The sequence below is a fragment of the Triticum urartu genome, chromosome 1A (assembly GCF_056163025.1).
Source record: "Triticum urartu cultivar PI428250 chromosome 1A, HENAU_Tu73, whole genome shotgun sequence".
Lineage (NCBI taxonomy): Eukaryota > Viridiplantae > Streptophyta > Magnoliopsida > Poales > Poaceae > Triticum > Triticum urartu.
The window spans coordinates 215,856,307-215,879,605 of NC_141873.1; the positions used below are offsets into that span (position 1 = coordinate 215,856,307).

Consider the following 23,299-nt stretch of genomic DNA (forward strand, 5'->3'; position numbering starts at 1 on the left):
AAACGGTCTCGTCGAAAACAACGTGCCTAGAGATATGAACCCGGTGTGTAGAGAGATCAAGACAGCGGTAGCCTTTGTGATCCGTAGGATATCCAAGAAAGAGACACGCCGTCGACCGCGGTGCCAACTTGTGGGCGGCAGTGGCGGACATGTTGGGAAAACAAAGACATCCAAAAACCCTAAGGTGATCATACATAGGAGGTTGAGAAAAAAGAGCCTCGTGAGGAGTAGATCGGAGAAGGGTTTTGGTTGGCCGAAGATTGAGAAGATGGGTGGTAGTAGAGAGGGCGTCAGCCCAGTACTTAGGCGGCATGTTGGCTTGAATTAGAAGGGTCCGGACAACGTCGTTAGTGGAGCGAATAGCACGCTCGGCAGTGCCATTTTGCGAAGACGTGTAGGGACACGAGAAACGCATGGTCGTACCAAAAGGAAGGAAGAAGTCGCGATTACTAGCGTTATCGAACTCTCAGCCATTGTCGCATTGAAATGTGGCGATAGTGTGATGAAAATGGGTGCGAACAAGGGCATGAAACGAGCGAAAAATAGCATGCACATCGGACTTAAGAACAAGAGGAAAAGTCCACCGGTATTTAGTGTAACCGTCGATGATGATAAGATAGTATTTGTTGCCAGAAACACTGGAGATGGGAGCTGTCCAGAGATCACAATGCATTATTTCGAAAGCAGCACTAGTAGAGCTACGTGATGGATAAAAAGGCAAACGAACGTGCTTGCCTAATTGGCAGGCATGACAAAGTGGTCCACAAGCAGAGTTTGTATTACATGAAGGAAACCCTTTATTAGAAAAAGTATTGGTGCCGGGGTGGCCGAGCCGGCGATGCCACAGATCCATGAGCCGGGAGACGGTGGCGGTGAAGGCAACGGAGGCGTCGCTTGAAGCGTTGTTGGCGAAGATGGGGTAGAGCTCACCACAGCGGAGGCGGCGTCGGCGTCCATGGCGAAAGCAGTGGAAGGACCTAATTTGATACCATGATAGAAGATAAACTAGGGGTTACAATGCATCACACACTCGTATTCACCCACAGTAGGGTAATATATAATAGAGTACATGAGAGAGAGGAAGAGAGATACACACGCACGTAAACAGACTAAGGGCTCCTTTGATTCAAAGAAATTTCATGAGACTTTTGGAGGGTCAGAATCCTTAGGATTTTTTCCTACGTTTGTCGTTTGATTCATAGGATTGAATCCTATAGGAATTTTTCCTATGGAATCAAGTGTACTACCATTTCATTGGAAATCTAGCATCCACTCCAACCTCTTTTTTCAATTCCTTTGTTTTTCCTGTAGCATCAAACACTCTATGCTAATCCTATAGGATTCAAGTGGACATGCCACTCAAATCCTGTATTTTCCCTATTCCCGTGTTTTGAAAATCCTGCAAATCAAAGAGGGCCTAACAATCGATCCTAGATCGATGGGAAGATAGAGTGTGGCTAACAGCCTTGCATGCGCCATGCAAGGGCGGTGGGTGGGTGAAGCGTACGACCAGCTTTGACCGGTAACACCAAGTCCAACAGTAGACCAAAGCATAGTCTAACATTGACATCCGGATTCTAGGGTTTTTCTGATTTACTCCCTCCGTCCCATAATATAAGAGCATTTTTTACCGGAAATTGCTTTTGGAGGCCGAGCTCCATGGAGGCCTTCAAATGCAAAATTCAAAATTCATGAAAATTCATATTTTATTTTAAAAAATTCTGAAAACAAATACAGAGATAGATGAAGGCATAGTGCACAAGTGTGTAAATTTTCAGAACGAAATACTTTGAAATGAGGGCGGTGCAAAAAAGACAAATCGGAGGCTTTTTAATACATGATACAATTCATCCTTCAAGACCATGAATTTGTCTTTTTTGTACAGGTCGCATTTCAAGGTCGCATTTCAACGCATTTCATCCTGAAACTTTACACACATACGCCTCATATCCTTGTTTACTTGTACAAATTTTTTCAGATTTCTTTTAAACCAAAATTTTGAATTAAAAAAAACGACTTCCATGGAGGCCGAGAGCCAAAACACTATTCTCCGTTTTTTACACTATTGTAGTGTCAAAAACACTCTTATATTATGTGACGAAGGGAGTAGTACGCAAGGTTCACTCTACAGGTACAGCAGCAAAGAGAAACATGAAGCCGAAATAAATTACGGCTAAGAGCAATACCATGTAATAATTTTATTTCCATTGTGCAAAATAGTCAGTACAAATCAACGTGAGAATGATTTACGGCGACAAGAAACAGTTTGAGGACAGCACATACTCTTGCTTCCATCTCGATTACTTTTTAAATACAGAACGATGTTGCCGGCTTGTACAACAACGTGGATTCAATCAGAGGAATCCCTAGGGCTGGTTTCATGTCCTGATTCCCTCTGGTGGTCCTCGAGCAACTTGCCGTCTTTCGGAAGGAGACAAGGAATTCCATCTACTATCTGCAGTTAATGTCAGGATGAAATCAGGGCTAACTGCTAAGCAGAAATGATGAGTGGAAATGCCAGCGATGCTGTTCACAATGAGTGGTGTAAGCATGCCAGAGATGCCGCAAGAAATTGATGAAATGCTACAGGAAGCAATAAATTGAGATCCTGAAATTCCATAGGAACATGTTTATCCTAAAAGTTCAAAGTTGACGTAAAATATCCCCGTTTTAGAACATCAAATCAGTTGGTTGTTAGCCATTATATGTGCACTTTAATCATTTTCTCCTCTCACCTTCTCTCTCTAGTATGTGAGTCTGTCCCACACGCCACTGCACACGCGCTGATCCCAGCATGCTAACACCAGTAGTACTTTCTAGTAACATGATCCTCTCTCATGCTCAAAAACTTCATCAAACAGTCAAATTCTCGATAATCACAAAGACATGCTGTGTGAAGACTAGTTATCACTAGCTACTTCCTGAATTGAGTCTCCACTGCGGATTTCATGGTGCCATTAAGTAGCGATGCTAGGAAATCGGCCCCCTTTTCGTTTTGCACATGATGAATGTGTTTCCATTTTCGCCGAGGCAATACAGCAAACAGGTAAGCCGCAAGCATGCAATATACCGGCTAAAACCACCAGAGGGTTGCAGGCCCAAGCATTCAACAAGCGCGGCACATAGAGGAGCGGGAGGGGACACCGGAACTCACCGGGAAGGACATGCCGACGGCGTCGCTGACCAGAGAGCCGCTGGCGTCGCAGTACCTGGTGGGCAAAGGAAAGAGACGAGATCAATCAAAGGGAGTAGTGTGGAAGTAGGAGGGCCCAGATATTGCCTGGCTTGGCTACCTGAGAGGCTTCTTGGACAGGGGGCAGACGAGCATGTCGGCGAGCGCCTGCGGGATCCCGCCGCCGACGTGGCGCAGCAGCAACGCCGTGGTCCGCCTCATCGTCCTGTCAGGGTTGTGGATCGGGCCGGTCAAAACTTTGAAAGCCCAACCTGCCCCATCCGCTCGGCTCAGACAACCCAGCCCATCTCTAGAAGGTGGCGAACGGTTGGGGTAGGCACGAAAATTTCCATTCCAAGATTCCGCTAAAAAAACGAAGACAATGCTCACACGGACGTGTGTCACCTCGCTTGACGAAACAACAAAATTGCATTAACCGAGGTGGCCAAAACTTGTGAATTTGGAGTCTCAATCTTGCAAGAAATGGGGAGGGAATTACACAAGTTAAGATGAGATTGAATGTCTCTCTATCTATAACTACAATGCGCTCTGGCTACAAGAGAAGCATCGATCGGACAGAGCAGCGGTAGGCGTGTGGTGTGAGTGAGCTGATCAGAGATCAGCACCAACACCGGAGCAGGCATGGCCATGGCCAGCGAATGCACGCCCGGAGCCGGAGGAGCAACGCGCCGCCTCATTCTCATCGTCACAGCAGTCGTGGCATTGATGCTTGCGCGTCCCTCCTGCTGCACTGCCGCTTCCCAGCCGGGCTCGAGCCAGACGCGGCCGCCGGCGCTGATCCTGTTCGGGGACTCCATCGTGGACCCGGGCAACAACAACGGCCTCACCACGGCGGTGCGATGCGACTTCGCTCCCTACGGCCAGGACTTCCCCGCCCACAACGCCACCGGCAGGTTCAGCAACGGCAAGATCGTCGGCGACATCCTCGGTATGGGTATATGCATGGCAGGCACTCCATTGACGACTCTCTCTAGCTACTCGGTTCATGTATGCATGGCACAGAAACTGATGGTTTGCATTTGATCCAGCCACCCGGATGGGCCTGAAGCAGTACGTGCCAGCGTACCTCGGCACGGAGCTCAGCGACTCGGACCTCCTCACCGGCGTCAGCTTCGCCTCCGGTGGCTGCGGCTTCGATCCCCTCACGGCCAAGATCGTGGTGAGCGCTGCTCGCACTTCCAAGATCGAACACTCGACTTGAAAGCCCATTAGTTGCCTTGCTGATTTACATTGCCATGGCATTTCATCAGTCGGTTCTGAGCATGGACGACCAGCTGGAGCTGTTCAAGGAGTACAAGGGTAAGCTCAGCCGCATCGCCAGCGCGCAGCGAGCCGCCGACATCGTCTCGACGAGCCTGTACCTGGTGGTGACCGGCACCGACGACCTGGCCAACACCTACTTCACGACGCCGCTCCGGCGAGACTACGACCTCGAGTCCTACATCCAGTTCATCGTGCAGTGCGCCTCGGCCTTCATCCAGAAGCTGCACGGGCTGGGCGCGCGGCGGGTGAGCATCGCCGGCGCCCCGCCCATCGGGTGCGTGCCGTCGCAGCGGACCAACGCCGGCGGCGAGGAGAGGGGGTGCGTGTCCCTGTACAACCAGGCGGCCGTGCTGTACAACGCGGCGCTGGAGAAGGAGCTCCGGCGGCTCAACGGCACGGCGCTGCTCCCGGGGTCGGTGCTCAAGTACATCGACCTCTACACGCCGCTGCTGGACATGATCCAGCGCCCGGCCGCCTACGGCTTCCAGGTGTCCGACCGCGGCTGCTGCGGCACCGGGCTGTTCGAGGTGACGCTCACCTGCAACAGGTACACGGCGCACGCCTGCAGCGACCCGACCAAGTTCCTCTTCTGGGACACCTACCATCTCACCGAGACGGGCTACAACCTCCTCATGGCGCAGATCATCAACCGCTACGGCCTGTGGTAGATTCAGCATCATCAAACTTTACAATCTCTATATCCATGTATGTATGGACAAGTACGAATTTTTGATAGCCGCCCCTCCTCCTCCTCCCTCCCACCCCTAGGCCCTCCCTCCTCCTCCCTAGCCGCCCCTCCTCCTCTTCCCTTCCTCGCCGCCGCCTGAGGCAGCCGCCGGACAAGCCCGGGGCGCCAAGGATGGTGGCGGCGGGGCCTCGGTTGCCCTGCCTCTGCGTGGGGAACTCCGGATCTGGAGCGGCGGCTCCATTGGCAAGGCACGGCCGGCTAGCAGCCGTGCGGGTGGTGGATCTGGCGTCCCGGCCGCGCGGGCGGCGGGATCCGGTGGTCATTGGCGGTCAGCAGTGGTTTCTGCGATGGCCGGTGCACGCGATCTGGTGCCTCCCCTCCTCCCCTGTTTGGCGTGCAGGTCATCCTCGTCGGACCGTGCTTCCTAGGGTCGCCGGTTCTGTACAGGAGGCGCTGCTGGTGGCGGGGATCTAGTTCGGGCGAAATCCCTAGTCGGCCATGGCCGGCCGCGTCGACGGCGACGCCTGAGGGCGTCGTTCCCCTCCTTGGAGGCGTCGGTATGGACTGATCCCCTCACTTCTCCTTCCTCTAGATCTCCCGGACGAAAGCCCTAACTTTGTTGGGCGGCGACGGCGCTCACGGCGTCGTTCCCTTCTTGAAGGCACCGCTTTGGGAACCTTGGGGCTAGGTGGCGCTTGTGGGTGGTGGGCGACAGCGGTGGTGCGGCCCTGTCCCAGCATGGATCTATGTCCGTTGCTTGGAGATGGACTCGCGTAGGTGGAGGTCGTCGTTTGGCGTCATAGTGGCGTCGATGGCGGAGGTACCTGCCAAGGTTGGCACATCAATCTGCTCTGAAGATGGACCAGTGGAAGATGACGGCGACGACACATGTGAGTGCGTCGAACCGGTTTGTGACCCGGACCCAGTATGTGGCTCGGTCGGAGCCTCCGACTTTAGATGTTAGGCTTAGGCGAGAGGTCTGAGTATTTGACCCAGCTTGCACCCCTTCATCATATGGATTGGTGTAACGGCAGATGTTGCCAAGATGGCGGATTCAGACAGTACTACTTTGTAAGGTCCTTGAGAATAATTAATAAAATGGCCGCATGCATCTCCTATATGCAAAGGCCATCCTCCTTTTCTAAAAAAATGAACAAGTACGAATTTGCAGTGTCTCCAGAATCCTGATAAGCAGACACCAATTTTGAAGCCAAAACACTATTATCCTTCCAAGATATTCAACCGCTACTATAGTATATACAAACCAGGGAATAAAGCAGACTTTGGTCCTTATGAGCAGGAGAGTATGACAGGCTAATGACTAACCTAAAACTGCCTAATCTGACCATGATTATCCAAGATGACACACAGGTGCCACCAGGCAAAAAGAAGAAACAAAGCATACCCAGAGACATGACATGAATGATAAACACTGTATATACATTATGAGATGAGGCATGAGAAGCGATGTCAATCCATCGCAACCAGACCACTTCGTTTGGGGCTTCATAGGAGCTTATTCTGCGCCACCGCTTCGCAAAGCTCTTCCTCGTATAGCAAAACTCTGGGAGAAGCTGCGGCCTTGGGTACAGGCCTTGGCAATCCTGGCGGCATCAGACGCCGCAGACGGCGCTTTTTTGAAGGCAACGAATCTGGGAAAAGAACGGCTGTGATCGGCTTCACATCGAGCAGCTTGAAATGTGATGGCCGAGGGCCGTGTTTTGGAGCCTTTGGGGTTCGAGGGGTGGCCACCCTCACATCTTTGCCATCTATTCTGCTGAAAATTAAGTGGTTTTCAAACAGATTAGAGCTTCATTCAAGCAAATTAAATGTTTTTGAGGGTAATCATGATAGATATGACTAACCTCGTGAAAGGCCAATGCTCACTCCGGAGAGGGGTCTTGTTTTGGAGCAGTTCCTGCCTGCTGCGATCTGGAGTGGTGTAGTTGAAATGGTACTGCCTTGCCAGTTCCACCTAGTTCACATGACCAACATGAGCACCAGACTGAGGGGATACCAAACATCCAAAACACTGGACCAATTAACAAGTATAGAAATGACTAGGCACGCTACAGAAAGATTTGGAATCCTATGTAATTAACTAATTAAGCAATGGAAAAGCAGACTTTCTGCCATGTCAGATACCATGGTAGGTAGTTACTATGCAGGTTACATGGATACCATACACCAATGTAAAAATAAAATAAGAAATGTAGCGTGTTATGTATGCTCATAGGTCTCACCTACTGTTACCAAAACATCATTTGGTTCATGATTCTAGTGAGAACTAAGTTTGACAAGGGTATTGAAAGTGCAAAAGGAAAAACACTTAGTAACTGGACTAATAAACTATGTACAAAAGATGATACTTACTGCCTTCCGGATCCTTGATGAAACGTGGAAAACAGCCTTCAGCTGGTCATGGTGCAAGTAACAGACGATCTTGATCTTTTCAATAAAACAATGGTAGTCAGATGTGATACAAATACAATGCACATTGGAGTTAACAAGAAGTAGTTTCGATTCTATACCAGCAGATCAAGTGGAAGTGACTCAAGCCTTGAATGCCCATCGCATTCAGTTGCTTGAGGAGTCTTTGGAGTTGTTGGCAACAACTGTCCCTTGATGCCACTAAATGTCTCAAAACTGAGTCTTGCTGGAGACATAATTGGTGTACTGCTTTCAAACACAACCTCGGCATGTGGTGATATCTCCAGCTCATCATCCTTCTCCACATTTAACAGAATCCGTTTCTTCCCTATATCCCTGCTTGTGCTCCTACTATAACGAATCTGAGCCAGGGCACCAGGCTTCAAGTACTTGTTCTTTGTATGTTTCACTCGTTTCTTTTGCTTCAGAGTCACTGATCCAGACCCCATGATGTCTACTACTAGCAAGAAAATTTGGAACGGCAGATAATGCAAAACCTTGCTTATCTTCCAGTTTCATCTCCCAGCTTCAATAAGAGGGAGCACAAATTAAGAAAGGAGTACAGCAACAACAAAGATAATATAACAGGAGAACTAAACTCATTATGAACATCAAAAGCTTTGCTATCTTGCCAGTTGGTACAAAAAATACTCTAACGTCAGGTAGAGCTAGGATGTAAGAAAGGAAACTGCAACATAATATCCTATGCTAGACAAACAACAAGCGGCGGCCTCCGCATCTCCTAGATTGGGTCAGAAGCAGGACAATGAGATAGTTATATGGGAAAATAATGGGAAGGTGAGCACATTGCCACCAAATAAGCTCATACCAACTATTCAAATGTATTCATTTGTTATTTGGTAACTAAGCAAGTATAACAGTTCTCTGTTCTCCATTGAAGAAGCTGATAATTAGTTTATGCAGCCTAAGATCAGGATAACTGAACAAAATTGCAATACATAGTGATACAAATGTAACTTCAGGTTCTAGAGTGCATTAAACGGTAATGAAAATGACTTTGTGGCATGGTAGGTACGTGTGCGCACCACAAGCAGCCGACATGTGTCTACACCGGTCAAACAATCATTAGGAAAGGAAAGCGAGATAAAAACAGTGGGTAGGCTAACAGCAGCTACACAATGCACAGCTGGCAGGTATAGAAAGGCTTGTCCTATGCTCTGTCGGTAAGATTTGGCAGGTGTAGAAAGACTTGTCCTATGCTCTGTCCGTAAGATTTGGCAGGTATAGAAAGAGTAACGTATACAAACGGAAGTACAGCCACACCCAGAATCCTCATTTCAAAAACCAAACTTTCGATGCTATTTTTCCTACTGTAAAGGGTCTAAGTTGTTGTGAACTTTTAATTTCGTTCATGTGACGTTCCCATGTTTGGTTTAGGTGTTTACCGTTTAGAGTGAGGATTTTCTGTTTCAGTCAGTAAGTGTGCACACCTCCCTGCCTGTTGAATTTGTCTTGGGATTTGGTTGAACATGAACTGGCAGTTTGATCAGGCCCCTCGCGATAGGGTCTAGACCCAGTAATTGTACTCTTTTCCCAATGCATAACCTGCCTGGTGATGTCATGCTAATTTGCACCCGTGTTGTGTTCCCCACGTCTCCGCCCAAACCTTGATATCAAATTTACTATTTTAAGACAGAACTGGACACTATTGATCAACTATCTTAATCAATGGATGTAACTATTTTATTATGGGTTTATTCTATACATACCACTGCCAATTTCGCGTATCCAAAAATATGACTGCAAAAAAAACTTACAAAAACATTTCCATGGTCAACACTTGGGTACTTTGATAAATGCCATTATGGCAGTGGCATATATCGAATTAGCCCTTTTTGCAGTGGCTTTGTCCGTAAGTTTTCTTTTTTTTGCAAAGGCATTTTTCAATTACAGAAAGTAGGCAGTGGCATATGTAGAATTAGCATTAGTATATGTTGCAAGAAAACAAAGACGGCTTCCTTTGTTTATCTAAAGGATGCCATGAATGGCACTACCGCACTAGTATAAAACTGAACATATAAAGGGGAGGTTAGCACATGCGACAGGGCCATAGAAGGGTGCTATAATTATTGTGTTGTTAATGTGCTAATATTAGGTTGTCTAATTTTGTACTAGTAAACAAATAGTGGCATGGTCGCTGAAAGCCGACTAGCTGGAGAGGCCATTATTACGAGTCGTGATTAACCACATTAAAACAGATATGGGTCATGATTAACGACATTCAGAGAGGTATGGGTCATGATTGACTACATTAACAGTCCCCTTAGCAACAACCTGAGAGAGCAATGCACAAAGGAACCGTAGTAGTAGTGGGTATCAATTCATTGTACTAGCATAGCATATATGGGTAATCAGTCACAAGAGAGTAGTGTCTATGGGTAATCGCAGAGGAGGGGTTAAGAAGGGCTAGCGCTCTGCAATGTCCCCTTTCTAACATCTATGGGTAATCAGTCACAAGAGAGTACTCCTATTGAAGATCTCCATTGAACAGTAGTAAGTGATAATACAAACTACAGTAGTAAGGATGGACGCAAGCACATGTATGGGCAGCCAGATTCATCCCTTGGTACGGTAAACCTAGAAGCCCCGGTCCTATCCCGATTCGATTCGATTGGGTTCGTGTAGGAAGGCAGGACGAGGTCGCCGAGAAAATTCGACCCGAATCAGTAGTATAGAAGCAAGAAGACGCATGGAAAGGAAGAAGTAAAAAGAATTGGTCTTTACCAGATACACCCGCCTGCCGCCGCGGCTCAGGAGCCAGCTCCCATAGGCTTTGCTGGATTCAACTCTCTTTCTGCAATAGACGCGAGCAACCGAATCACAGCCGCCGAACCGCCGGGCAGCGAGAACCAGCAGAATCTCTCTCTCCTCTCCGCAATCTCTCTCTCTCTCTCCCGTCAATCTCTCTCTCTCTCCTGAATCCTGGTGGATGGACGTGTGGAATGGATGGGTGAAAGGAGAGGAGAGAGAAAGGAAAGGGGGGAAAGCATTTGTACGAACGGAGAAAACGATAGGGAGGGAAAACCGAAAAATTTCGTCGGCGTTTGGCGCCAATGCGCCTCGGAGGGGCCCCGTCCCTGCCAGAGGGTTTGTTAAACATTTTCTCTCTACAGGAAACTGATTCCGTGAGCGGGCCCCACCTGCTCGTGTCTACAGAGTGGAGTAGAAATTCAGGCGGACCATCCAGGCGTACGTGCGGTGCGGAGGGAGGATCCCAACGACGCCGTCGGCCCTATAGCCGTCGGCTGGTAGGAGGAGCATGGTAGAGCGGACGGCGTTATCGCTCGAGTGGGCACGGGAAGCGTACGTGGTAGTTTGCGCCAGCTGGTGGCCTCCCGCGTGGGGCGTGGGCCGGACGGTGGCGGCAGCGGGAACAGCGGAGCCGAGCGCGGCGTGGAGATCGGGGCTGGACTCCTCCTTTTTCCTCCCGGTGGATCTGTCGGTGGGGATTTTTTTTTGACAACGCTAAGAGCATCTTCAGCCGTTGGCTCCTTAGACGGTGATTTTATGCGCTATCTGAGAACGAGCCGGCGCTTAAATCGGCGCGGGGGCGAGCGAGCGGGTTCCCAGCCGCTCGCCCCAGGGTCGTCCCGGACGCATCTTTTTATTTTTAAAAAAGCTGAATTCGGTGAAGTTTGACAAAGTTCGGCTAAAGTTCGGCAAACTTGATATTCATATTAAACATGTTCGGCGTTTTACATAAATTATTTAAAAAAACTAATCTATGGGGCGAAGAACTCAATCAGCGCGGCGAAGTCGCCGCCGTCCTCGTCGGCGGCGGCCTTCTCCTTCTTGATGGCGCGGCCGCCCCTACTGGACCCCTGTCCGGCGTCTCCATGGCGGACAGGAGGTGGCGGCGCGTCATCGTCGTCGTCAAGGACGACGATGCCTCCCTCGTCCCGGCCACGGCGACGAGTTTCAAGCCGCGCGAGGGCGGCGCACTGGCGCTCCCTCTCCGTCTGCACCCAGTCGTCGTGCGCCCATTTGAGGGCCGCTTCGTCGTCGAGCGCCTCCTCCTTGACGCCGCTGGCGAGCCCGGGCTCTGTCTTCACAGCGGGGAGCCCTGGCTCCGTCTTCGGCTTGACGAGTCGGAGAGGAGCCAAAGACGAGGCGCGGCCACCGCCTTCGTTGATGACGATGCCGGCCGAGCGGGGTCTCCGCTACGGGCTCGGCCTTGACGCCGAACACCGCTGGAGAGCCGGAGGAGTGGGAAGAGGAGTGGGAGGAGGAACGGGACGAGGACGACGAACCGGAGGCAAACCTCCTTGGCATCCATTGCCCGGCGCCGGGCGGGGCACCAGAGCGACGGCCGGTCCCCGAGGGTGTGCGAGCGGCGGGTTGTTGTCGCCCTCGATGTGCGCGAGAACCTCGTCGAGCGTCTGACCGGGGACGGACCACCACAGGCGTCGCTCCTCGCTGCTCCACTGGCCGCCCGCCACCACCGGTGCCTCGTTGGTGGAGGCGAGGCGTTGCTCCTGATGGCGCTGGAAATACGCCGCCCACGCCTCGTGTTTGTCGGCGGCGTACTGCGGGAAGGCGCGCTGCTCCTCGGTCAGCGACGACCGAACGCGGTCGACCACGCCGGGCAGGGGAGGATGGGGACGCCTCGGCGCTGAGCCTCCATCCTGTCGGCCCAGCGCGCATGTCTGGAGGCGCCGGAATGTTGGCCTCGAAAAGCATGTACGCCTCCCACGTTTGCAGCGAGCGGCAGCCGAAGCCGTTGACCGCCGCTTCGTCGCCAGGGAACCGCTCACACATTGTCGTGAATGGGGCTGGGAGAGAGGAGAGGTTCGTCGGCGCCGGAGAGAGACACAGAGGTTCGTCGGCGGAGAGAGAGAGAGAGCACGGCGTCTGTGGCCAATGGCGGGGGCGCTTTTTATAGCCGTCGGGGGAGGCGTGTGTACACGGGCGGGGGGCGGCGCCGCACCGCCCGTGAAGAGCCGTCCCGTGAGGAATCAATGAAAGGCTGACTGGTAGCAGCCTTGGCATTGATTCCCCGCGGGAAACCGAGGCGTTCACACGACAACGAGGCGAGTGTCGCTGACTCGGCGGGCCCGCGGCTCTTTCGTGCCAAAATCATTTCACCCGGCGCCCCCGAGCGCCGGGTTCGGTCTGGGCCCGCCGGCGCCGAATTCGGCCTGAGCCGGCGAAAATTGGGCTTCTGGGGGCGCGATTGGGCTGATTTTTGTACGCCGGCGCGAAAAAATCACCTGGGGAGAGCGTGTTGGGGGCTCGGCTGGAGATGCTCTAACACCTACATGTGTAATGAGAGCGAAATCTGCCCACACATTCTATAACATACATATTGCGCCACGTCACCGCATACATGCATGTGAGAATCTTTTTGGATTTTTAATTTTTTAAATATTTTATCTTTTAATTGAAAAATCCGATTAAATATCTACTTTTTAACATTAAATCCCTCGCAACGAGATTTTCGAAACTAGATGTCATATCAATATCTTCTGATGATTTTTTTTGGATTAAAAGTTGTCATGTCTATTGCACATGAATTACCATGATGTTTACACTAAAGTTGTCATGTTATGTTTCAGCTATTTTTTTTCTACATTTAAAAGTAAATTTTGGCATTTATAAAACGAGGAATTAAGAAATTAGACTTGCCATGAACCATAAACTAAATTGCCATGATAAATGCACTTAAAATTGCCATGGTTCATAAAAAAATAATTTTCATGGTCAAAGTACTGGAGTTGCCATCATCAAAATACTAAAATTGCCATGCTCTACAAACTGAAATTGCCACATGGCAACTTAAGTTTAAGCACTATGACAACTACAGTGTTAACATCATGGCAACTTTTGAGCAAAAAATATTTCGTCGAAACATATCAACATGGGGTCTAGTTTTGAACATCTTGTCGAGATGGATTTAATGGTGAAAATGAATTTTTAATTTGATTTTTTAATTAGGATATAAAATATTTTTAAACCGAAAACCAAAAAAATTCTTGCTGATGTCATCTGTTCACATGTGGCAAAATGAGTGGTAAAGAAGGCGCGCGGGCGATATGCAAGATGCCACACGTGTGGGTGTTAGTGTTTTCCTTCTTTTTTAATGTTAGCTGGAGAACCGTTCATCGAATAGATAGAAAGGTTGGTCCAGTTTACGAGGGTAATCCAATCCAAAAACTATACAGAGGGAAACAACACACACATCCTCACAAGCCACGGGTCCCTCTGACCAGATCCACCTCCAAGACGATGCCCCCAAAAAAGAATGCGACACCGAATAGCGTTGTCATCGTCCGATCTAAACTAGATCAAGGGTTTTCCCCGGAGCGTGGGGCATGGGCACTATACCCCGTCGGCCCTAGCACCAAACACCAACACCAGGAGGAGTGCCAATTTTTTCACGAATACGATAAAACTTATGTATCTTCTTTTTTTTCTTTTTTGAGCAGGAACACCTTGCATTCTAGAATTACGAGGGACTAGCCGAATCGGTGGTCACAGCAGGGGTTACATCATCGAGGAGATCTTCATGCCACACCTATTGGCTACCAAGTGTGGCATTAGCTCCAGCCGCAGCTGGCATATGAGCTGGGAGGTTTCGAGTGCAGGGGCAGTACATGATCTTATAAGCAATGAAATTTAGCCGAAGGAGGAACTTTGCTTCACGGAAGAGCACACCAAGAGGTCCCCGGTCCTGGGTAGTGGATGATATAGCCTGTTGTAGATTCAGACAATCTGTTTCAAAATTTATGCGACCCACTCCGAAAGATTTCGCAAGCTGGATCGATTTGATGAGGGCCTCCGTTTCAGCCTGGAGCGCACTGGTTTGGTGTAGGAGCCGCCCCGATGCAGCGAAGATCACCTCTCCCGTGTCATCGTGGCCAATCACTCCCCAACCCCCTTCGCCAGAGACAAACCTAAATGCCGCATCGACATTTAGCTTGACGAACTCTGTCGTTGGAGCCACCCATCATGGAGTGGTTGCGGGCCTTCTTTGCTCCTTTGCCCTTAGGGATTCAGACCATTCAAGGGCCAAGTAGCCCACGCGTGCCTGGAATGCTTTCGAGGATAGCTTTGTTTTTTTGGTTCACATTGTTCCTCTCTGATCACCAGGTCCATAACAGCAGATTACATGCAGCTTCACGGCCTCCTGAAGCTTCAAGATAGCCTCCAGCAAGGTTTTTAATGTTTCACATTGGAGCAGTAACTGTCGGGACCGCATGCCCTCCAAATCTTTTTCACCTCCTTGCATCTAAGGAACAGATGTCCGCCATCTTCCAGTTGTCTATGGCAGATCACACAACGAGCATCAAGTTCTACCCCAACTCGTTGAACATTGCGGAGGAGCGGGTGACTGTTGTGCGCAAAGCGCCATAAAAAGTGGTGTACACGAGCCAGACATCTAGTCTTCAAAGAGTGCGCCAAAAGTCTCCCACTTGGTGCGCCTGTTGTGGCATGAGCATTTGCACACGGACTCTGTAAGCCGATCTCACCGAGAACAAGCCCTTGCTGTCAAAGTGCCATGCCAGGAAATCATCATACTGATCACAAATCGGTATGCTAAGAATAGTACGAGCGTCTTTAGGGCAAAACGTTTGGAACACTAACTCCTGATCCCACTGGTTGGAGGATGGATCTGTAAGATTGAATAAAACTATTGTTGTTGTTTATTGCTGGCCGCATACAACGGTATATATGAGAGATTACAAGCCAACTAGACCTATTACAATACGACTAGGACTAGGTAACTTGAAAGCCAAGTAATAGTCTAACATCCCCCCGCAGTATCAACGGGAGGCTCGACAACATGGAGACTGGATCGAATATTACAAAATAATGTAGATGGCAGTCCTTTGGTAAATATATCAGCAAATTGAGCCGTAGAAGGAACATGCAGCACCTGAACTTGTCCAAGAGCCACCTTCTCGCAAACAAAGTGTATATCAATCTCAATATGTTTAGTCCACGATGTTGAACAGGACCCCAGACATGTAGACAGCTGATATGTTATCACAATAAACTATGGTAGCATGTGCAAGCGGTCGATGCAACTCCCAGAGCAACTGACGAAGCCAGATCGTATCAGCCACAGCATGTGCAACCGCACGATATTCAGCTTAAGTGGACGAGCGCGAGACGGTTACCTGCCTTTTCGGGGACCAAGAAATCAAATTGTCGCCAAGAAAAACACAGAAACTGGATGTAAATCGTCGAGTGTCGGGACAACCAGCCCAGTCTGCATCAGAATACGCGATGAGAGAGGTGGGGGATGAATTGTTTATGTGGAGACCATGATCGAGAGTACCTTTTAGATACCGAAGCATGCGTTTGATATGATTATAGTGAGGAATTCAAGGATCATGCATATAGAGACAAGCTTGTTGGACAGCAAATGATATTTCAGGACGAGTGATGGTAAGATACTGGAGAGCACCGGCAAGACTACGATAAAGAGTAGGATCAGAGAAAGGATCGCCATTGGGAGAAATTTTGAAACTAGTGTCGACAGGAGTATGGGAAGGATGACAGTCTAGCATACCAGCACGATTGAGAAGATCTAGGATGTATTGACGTTGGGAAAGAAACAGACCAGGTGAATCATGAATCACTGCAATGCCTAAAAATGATGAAGAAGACCAAGATCTGTCATAGAAAACTCAGAACGTAGATGAGTAATGATGTGGTCCAAAAAAGGTTGAGAAGACGCAGTGAGAATGATATAGTCGACATAAAGAAGTGAGTAGGCAATGTCAGAATTATGATGATAGACAAAGAGAGAGGCGTCAGAAAGAGAGGGAATAAAGCCTATGGTTTGAATAAAGGAAGAGAAGCGTTGAAACCATGCACGTGGAGCTTGTTTAAGGCCATAGAGAGATTTTTGAAGAAGACAAACATGGTTGGGATAGGAAGGGTCTTCAAAATTGAGAGGTTGCTGACAGTAGATGGCCTATTGAAGAGAACCATGAAGAAAGGCATTTTTGACGTCTAATTGGTGAATGGGCTAGGTGGAGGAGACAGCAAGACAGAGAACAGTGTGTATGGGACTGGGCTTAACTACAGGAGAAAAGGTTTCACCGTAATCAATGCGATTCTGTTGGGAATAGCCGTGACATACCCAACATGCTTTGTAGCGGGAAAGAGTACCATCGGAGTGAAACTTCTGGCGAAACACCCACTTACCAGAGACAATGTTGGTGTTGGAAGGGTGAGGAACAAGCTGCCAGGTATTATTTTCAGTAAGGGCCGGATATTCTTCTTGCATAGCTACAGCCCAATTAGGATCAAGAAGCGCGGTTTTGTATGATTTGGGTACTTGAGAGAGGGACAGGGTGGCATGAAGGTTGAGACGGTCGATGGGTTGACGAAAACCTGATTTTGAACGAGTGCGCATATGAAAGATCGTGGATGTCGCCTAGATGGGGGGGTGAATAGGCTTTTTAAAATAATTACAGTTTAGTCTAGAACAAATGCGGAATAACCCTAGCGGTTAATTTGTCAAGCACAAAACCTACAACAACTAGGCTCACCTATGTGCACCAACAACCTATGCTAAGCAATATAAACTACTAGGTGATAGCAAGATATAAGACAAGAAACAATATGGCTATCACAAAGTAAAGTGCATAAGTAAAGGGCTCGGGTAAGAGATAAACGAGGCACGCGGAGACGACAATGTATCCCGAAGTTCACACCCTTGCGGATGCTAATCTCCGTTTGGAGCGGTGTGGAGGCACAATGATCACCAAGAAGCCACTAGGGACACCGTAATCTCCTCACGCCCTCGCACAATGCAAGATGCCGTGATTCCACTAAGGGACCCTTGAGGGCGGTCACCAAACCCGTACACTTTGGCAACCCTTGGGGGTGGTCACCGGAACCCGTCAAATTGCTCGGGGCGATCTCCACAACCTAATTGGAGACCCCGACGCTTGCTCGGAGCTTTACACCACAATGATTGAGCTCCGAACACCACCAACCGTCTAGGGCACCCAGGCACCCAAGAGGAACAAGCTCAAGGGTACCAAGCACCCAAGAGTAATAAGCTTCTCAACTTGTAACTTCCACGTATCACCGTGGAGAACTCAAACCGATGCACCAAATGCAATGGCAAGGGCACACGGAGTGCCCAAGTCCTTCTCTCTCAAATCCCACCGAAGCAACTAATGCTAGGGAGGAAAATGACGAGGACATCAATGCCATTGTTACACCCACAACCCCTACTGCTATACATACTGGACCAATTACTAGAGCTCGCGCACGCCAATTAAATTATCAGGTACTTTCGTTTCTTGGTAATGATTCTAATGTTCATGAGAATATGATGCTGCCTAAATTGCATACATTTGTTTTGCTTACAAATGAAGGACCTGGCACGGATAAGAGGGATGAACACTGGAGCAAGACCAAGCATGGAGATGATGGCATGCGCAAGGGGATCAAGAACGGAGTTACGAGTGATGATTTCAGGACTTTGAAGCCACCATAAGGAGTGTATGAAGCCTTGGACGAAATATACAGGATGCCACTTCATAAATTCCGTCCAGAGGCTATTCTAGGTGATGCGTCACCTTATTATTGGGCCAAGCCCATGTATTTTCGAAATACTTAAGTATAGGCTATTTTTAGAGTCCGTATGTGTGGGGAAACAAGAGTTAGGGTTGATTTCGGACCCCTCCTCCAAGGGCCACGAAATCCCCCCTCTTTCTCCATATATACAGCCCTTAGGGCGTCATTTAGACTTTGGGTTTTGTTTAGATTAAAAGTTTGCCATAGCTGCAACTTCGCGTACTTCGTTTGTGTCCAACGACCAGACCAAGACGTCACAGAACCCCACCTTCATCAATAAAGCTTTCCTCTTATATTCGCAATATCCAGATTGCAATTTCAAGTTCTTGCTTGTTCTTCGTTGCTTGCACGAAATAGACCCTCGTGATCGGGTTGATTGTGCTCCGGCGTGTTCAATAACCTCTCGGAGTTGGTTTAGCGATTGCTAAGGCGCGACGTCCTTGCATGTTCGTAGTCAGATCGTCAAAGTCGACTTCCACCAAAACGATAGCCACCATCTCATCGAAAGATCGGGCCCCTCGCCTCTATCAAGTGGTATCAGATTTCCAGGTTGCTCGGTGAGATTTTACAGTTTTTCGTAGTTTAGATCGAGTATGTTCTTCATACCTATAGTCCACGAAAAAGCCAAAAAAATAGGGTTAGTTCATCCTATCCGAACGAATCTGAGCCTTTGAATAATCTTTTCTGTATTTGCTTTGTTGAATTTGCGGTTGCATCATTGTGTCAAGTTGCTGGTCTTAGCGTCTAGTCCTTTAGAGTTTCGAGTTCTGTTCACAGGTTGTCACGTCGCCGCTACCATATATAACCACCGCATCATCATCATCGCTGCTGCCATATACCACCACCGCACCAACTTCATCACCGCTGCCATATACCACCACCACCAGATATTCACCGCCAATCCGAGTCCATATACGCCACCAAATATCAGTCGCCATCACGCCAATCCGAGTCCACCTGCAACATATATCCGCCACCAGTCTGAGTTCCACCAGATTCATCTCTGCCACTAGTCCGAGATTCCACTAGATTCATCTCCGCCACCAGTCCTATTCAGAGTCCAATAATTGTTGCTTTGTTTTCGATTTCCAGATCACGTGATACTCCGAGTCGTGACAGAGTAGGACTCCCCAACTTCCGAGCCATCCACAGAAGAAAAATAGTTCCAAACTCAAAAAAAACTAAGTCTGGAAAATTCTGGCTAGGCAGTTTTTAGGACATTTGTAGACTTTTTCGAAAAAAATTGTTGCGGAGCAAAAAAAGTGCAAAAAAAATTGAAAAAAAGAAGAAAAAAATTCAGAGTGTGCTCATCCCTTATTTATGTGCAGCACCATGATTTTGTTAGTGTTCTAGGCTCGCGTCTCTAGTACGGTCTAGCCTAGGACCAGCACAGTATCGTCGTTGAGCGTTTATTCAACTTTGCATATCTAAATTGATTATTGCTGACCTTTTTTTTGCTACCATATTATAAGCCTTCCCAGCTCCACATACATCTACGTCGTGCGTTTGACTCTCCCTGGTAATCGCTCTATCCAAGCTTTGAGAGTTTTGACTACAACGGTTGCTGATCACCACCTGCTGCTTGGTAAGAACTGGTAAGAATTTGAGATTCGCTTGACGGATTTGTGACTGTCCACCACACCATCAACACCACTTCCTAGTAGTCTGTAGGATCATATTCTTGTGTGTTTCTATTGCTGCGAACCATGGCAGGATCACAAGCCAACGAGACTAACTGGGAGAACATGACAAACAAAGAGTTACATGATAAGTTTCAGCAAATGACGAGTGGACAGGTGGAAGATGTGCTAAATAGATTTGATGAGGTCATGGAGAAGATAGATGGCATTGAGAAGGCATTCGAAACAAAGCTCGATAACAAGTTTAATGAATTGCTCTACAACAACAACAACAGCGTCGCCTTCCAAATCAGGTGGGATGAGCACAACGCGTTCCCATTGACCCTGGGAGTTACGAGGATGAGGTTGATCAAAATCAGAACTACGTGCAACCACCAGCACCAGCACCACCACCACTAGGTCGTCCTCAGGTATATCATCGCAACGGTAGGGCTGCACCACCATATGAGGTACAAGATCATGACCATCTTCCTAAACTGAAATTGTATATTCCACCATTTGAGGGTAGATATGTTCCTGATATATATCTTACTTGGGAGTTAGAAACTGAACAACGATTTACATGTTTACAATATCCCGAGGAGAGACGTGTTCCTGTTGCTGTTTGTGCTATCACTAGTTTTGCATGTGTTTGGTGGTCTGAACATTGTAGATTATATCATATTCCAACTACTTGGGCTGTTTTGAAAACTGCTCTGCGTACTCGTTGGGTTCCACCATATTATCAACGTGAATTACTTCAAAAATTACAGCATTTAAGACAAGGAAAAAATTCTGTAGAAGAATATTATCAGAAATTACAAACTGGCATGATTAGATGTGGTATTGTTGAGGAGAATGAAGCTATGCTTGCACATTTTATGGGTGGATTAAATAGAGAGATTCAGATCATTCTAGAGTATAAGGAGTATACTAATATCACTCGTTTATTCCATCTTGCTTGTAAAGCTGAACGTGAAGTGCAGGATCGACAGGCATTGGCGCGAACTAACTTTTCTACAGGTCAATCTTCATCATGGACACCACGTGCATCCTCTACTTCGACTACTCCAGGACCTCCATCAGGTGCCCCCTCCAGCCGTGATACAAGAAAGCAGGCACAACCACCACTATCTACCAAGAGCACACCTGCCGAGCCTGCGTAGAGCTCTTCTTCTTCCATGGCATCAACAGGGCACACAAGTGATATTATTTGTCATCGTTGTAAGGGAAGAGGACATTTTGTGAGAGAATGCAAATCTCAGCGTGTGATGATTGCTACTGAGGATGGTGGGTATGAGTCCGCTAGTGACTATGATGAGGAGACTTTGGCTCTTATTACACATGAAGAACACGGTGGAGATGATTCTGATCATGAGACGCAATACATGGCTCCTGAAGATGCTGATAGGTATGAATGTTTAGTTGCTCAACATGTTTTGAGTGTGCATGTTACACAAGTTGAGCAAAATCAGAGGCATAATTTGTTCAATACAAAGGGAGTTGTGAAGGAACGTTCTGTTCGCGTCATCATAGATGGAGGGAGCTGCAATAACTTGGCTAGCATGAAGATGGTGGAGAAGCTATCTCTCACCACAAGACCACATCCACATCCTTACTACATCCAGTGGTTCAACAACAGCGGCAAGGTTAAGGTAACACGTACTGTTCGTGTGCATTTTAGTATCTCTACATATGCTGATTATGTTGATTGTGATGTGGTACCTATGCAAGCATGTTCCTTATTACTTGGTAGGCCATGGCAATTTGATAAAAATTCTGTACACCATGGTAGAAACAATCAGTATACTCTTGTTCATAAGGATAAAAATATTAATTTGCTTCCTATGACTCCTGATTCCATTTTGAAAGATGATATTAATAGAGCTAATAAAGCAAAATAGGAGGAAAAAAATAAGAGTGAAAATCAGATTGTGGCAAAAGAATTTGAGCAACAAATGAAGCCTAATGATAAACCATCTAGTGTTGCTTCTGAAATTAAATTGAAAAGTGCATGTTTACTCGCCACCAAATCTAATATTGAAGATATAGATTTTAGCAAATCTGTTTGCTATGCTTTTGTGTGCAAAGAGGCATTATTTTCATTCGAGGATGTGCCTTCCTCTTTGCCTCCTGCTGTCATTAACATTTTGCAGGAGTTCGCTGACGTCTTTCCACAAGACGTGCCACCGGGATTACCACCTATTCGAGGGATTGAGCATCAAATTGACTTATTTCCCGCTGCATCAGTACCCAACCGTGCACCATACCGTACCAATCCAGAGGAGACGAAGGAGATTATGCGTCAAGTACAAGAACTGCTCGACAAAGGTTATATACGCGAATCCCTTAGTCCTTGTGCTGTTCCTATCATTTTAGTGCCGAAAAAGGATGGTACATCGCGTATGTGCGTTGATTGTAGAGGCATTAATAATATTACTATTCATTATCGTCATCCTATTCCAAGGCTAGATGATATGCTTAATGAATTGAGTGGCTCTACAGTATTCTCCAAAGTTGATTTGCATAGTGGATACCATCAAATTCGTATGAAATTGGGAGATGAATGGAAAACAGCATTTAAAACTAAGTTTGGATTATATGAGTGGTTAGTCATGCCTTTTGGGTTAACTAATGCACCTACTACTTTCATGAGGTTAATGAACGAAGTTTTACATGCTTTCATTGGACGATTTGTGGTAGTTTACTTTGATGACATATTGATTTATAGCAAATCTTTGGAGAAACATTTGGAACATTTACGTGATGTTTTTATTGCTCTACATGATGCACGTTTGTTTGGTAACCTTGGAAAGTGCACCTTTTGCACCGACCGCGTATCTTTTCTTGGCTATGTTGTTACTCCACAGGGAATTGAAGTTGATAAAGCCAAGTTTGAAGCTATTGAGAGTTGGCCGCAACCCAAAACGGTCACACAAGTGAGGAGTTTCCTTGGCCTCACTGGTTTTTATAGGCGTTTTGTGAGAGATTTCAGCACCATTGCTACACCTCTCAACGAGCTTACAAAGAAGGATGTGCCTTTTGTTTGGGGTACCGCACAGGAAGATGCCTTCACGGTATTGAAAGATAAGTTGACACATGCTCCTTTACTCGAACTTCCTAATTTTAATAAGACTTTTGAGCTTGAATGTGATGCTAGTGGAATTGGATTAGGAGGTGTGTTATTACAAGATGGCAAACCTGTTGCATACTTTTCTAAAGAATTGAGTGGGTCTAGTCTAAACTATTCTACTTATGATAAAGAATTATATGCTCTTGTTCGGGCCTTAGAAACATGGCAACATTATTTATGGCCCAAGGAATTTGTTATACATTCTGATCATGAATCTTTGAAACACATTAAAAGTCAAGCAAAACTGAACCGTAGACATGCTAAATGGGTTGAATTCATTGAGACTTTCCCTTATATACTTAAACACAAGAAGGGTAAAGAAAATGTTATTGCTGATGCATTGTCTCGTCATTATACTATGCTTTCACAACTTGACTTTAAAATATTTGGTTTGTAGACCATCAAAGATC

At 47.4% G+C, this 23,299-nt stretch overlaps 3 protein-coding genes across 4 annotated transcripts; 1 reads left to right on the forward strand and 2 right to left on the reverse strand.

The window, feature by feature from the left end:
* Positions 1-2,183: 2,183 nt before the first annotated feature.
* On the reverse strand, positions 2,184-3,477 carry LOC125552977 (Trm112p-like protein). Its single transcript, XM_048716705.2, has 3 exons — positions 3,294-3,477; positions 3,155-3,209; positions 2,184-2,455 (listed from the first exon to the last, which is right to left on the reverse strand). Exons 1-3 carry the CDS (start codon positions 3,392-3,394, stop codon positions 2,351-2,353), a joined length of 261 nt encoding a protein of 86 aa, XP_048572662.1. The 5' UTR covers positions 3,395-3,477; the 3' UTR covers positions 2,184-2,350.
* A 72-nt stretch (positions 3,478-3,549) lies between these two features.
* LOC125552988 (GDSL esterase/lipase EXL3) lies at positions 3,550-5,292 on the forward strand. The gene is made up of 3 exons (XM_048716711.2): positions 3,550-4,121; positions 4,222-4,352; positions 4,444-5,292. The coding sequence occupies exons 1-3, from the start codon at positions 3,815-3,817 to the stop codon at positions 5,122-5,124; spliced, it is 1,119 nt and encodes a 372-aa protein (XP_048572668.1). The 5' UTR covers positions 3,550-3,814; the 3' UTR covers positions 5,125-5,292.
* Positions 5,293-6,371: 1,079 nt separating this feature from the next.
* On the reverse strand, positions 6,372-10,676 carry FBS4 (F-box family protein). Of its 2 annotated transcripts, none has more exons than XM_048716731.2 (5): positions 10,320-10,676; positions 7,676-8,100; positions 7,518-7,592; positions 7,010-7,119; positions 6,372-6,918 (listed from the first exon to the last, which is right to left on the reverse strand). In XM_048716731.2, the coding sequence occupies exons 2-5, from the start codon at positions 8,021-8,023 to the stop codon at positions 6,651-6,653; spliced, it is 801 nt and encodes a 266-aa protein (XP_048572688.1). In that variant the 5' UTR covers positions 8,024-8,100; positions 10,320-10,676; the 3' UTR covers positions 6,372-6,650. The 2 variants fall into 2 exon arrangements, with proteins under 2 accessions (XP_048572688.1, XP_048572679.1); XM_048716722.2 differs by having other exon boundaries at positions 6,372-6,921.
* Positions 10,677-23,299: the final 12,623 nt, after the last annotated feature.

Excerpts from the sequence above, each read along its gene's own strand:
- FBS4 (XM_048716722.2), bottom strand. The coding sequence starts at position 8,023 with ATGGGGTCTGGATCAGTGACTCTGAAGCAAAAGAAACGAGTGAAACAT. Across the intron at positions 7,593-7,675 it reads CACTTCCACTTGATCTGCTG|ATCAAGATCGTCTGTTACTT; the intron begins GTATAGAATCGA and ends TTTATTGAAAAG. Across the intron at positions 7,120-7,517 it reads CATCAAGGATCCGGAAGGCA|GTGGAACTGGCAAGGCAGTA; the intron begins GTAAGTATCATC and ends CATGTGAACTAG.
- LOC125552988 (XM_048716711.2), top strand. The coding sequence starts at position 3,815 with ATGGCCATGGCCAGCGAATGCACGCCCGGAGCCGGAGGAGCAACGCGC. Across the intron at positions 4,122-4,221 it reads GATCGTCGGCGACATCCTCG|CCACCCGGATGGGCCTGAAG; the intron begins GTATGGGTATAT and ends CATTTGATCCAG. Across the intron at positions 4,353-4,443 it reads CCCTCACGGCCAAGATCGTG|TCGGTTCTGAGCATGGACGA; the intron begins GTGAGCGCTGCT and ends GCATTTCATCAG.
- LOC125552977 (XM_048716705.2), bottom strand. The coding sequence starts at position 3,394 with ATGAGGCGGACCACGGCGTTGCTGCTGCGCCACGTCGGCGGCGGGATC. Across the intron at positions 3,210-3,293 it reads CTGTCCAAGAAGCCTCTCAG|GTACTGCGACGCCAGCGGCT; the intron begins GTAGCCAAGCCA and ends TTTGCCCACCAG. Across the intron at positions 2,456-3,154 it reads CCGTCGGCATGTCCTTCCCG|ATAGTAGATGGAATTCCTTG; the intron begins GTGAGTTCCGGT and ends CATTAACTGCAG.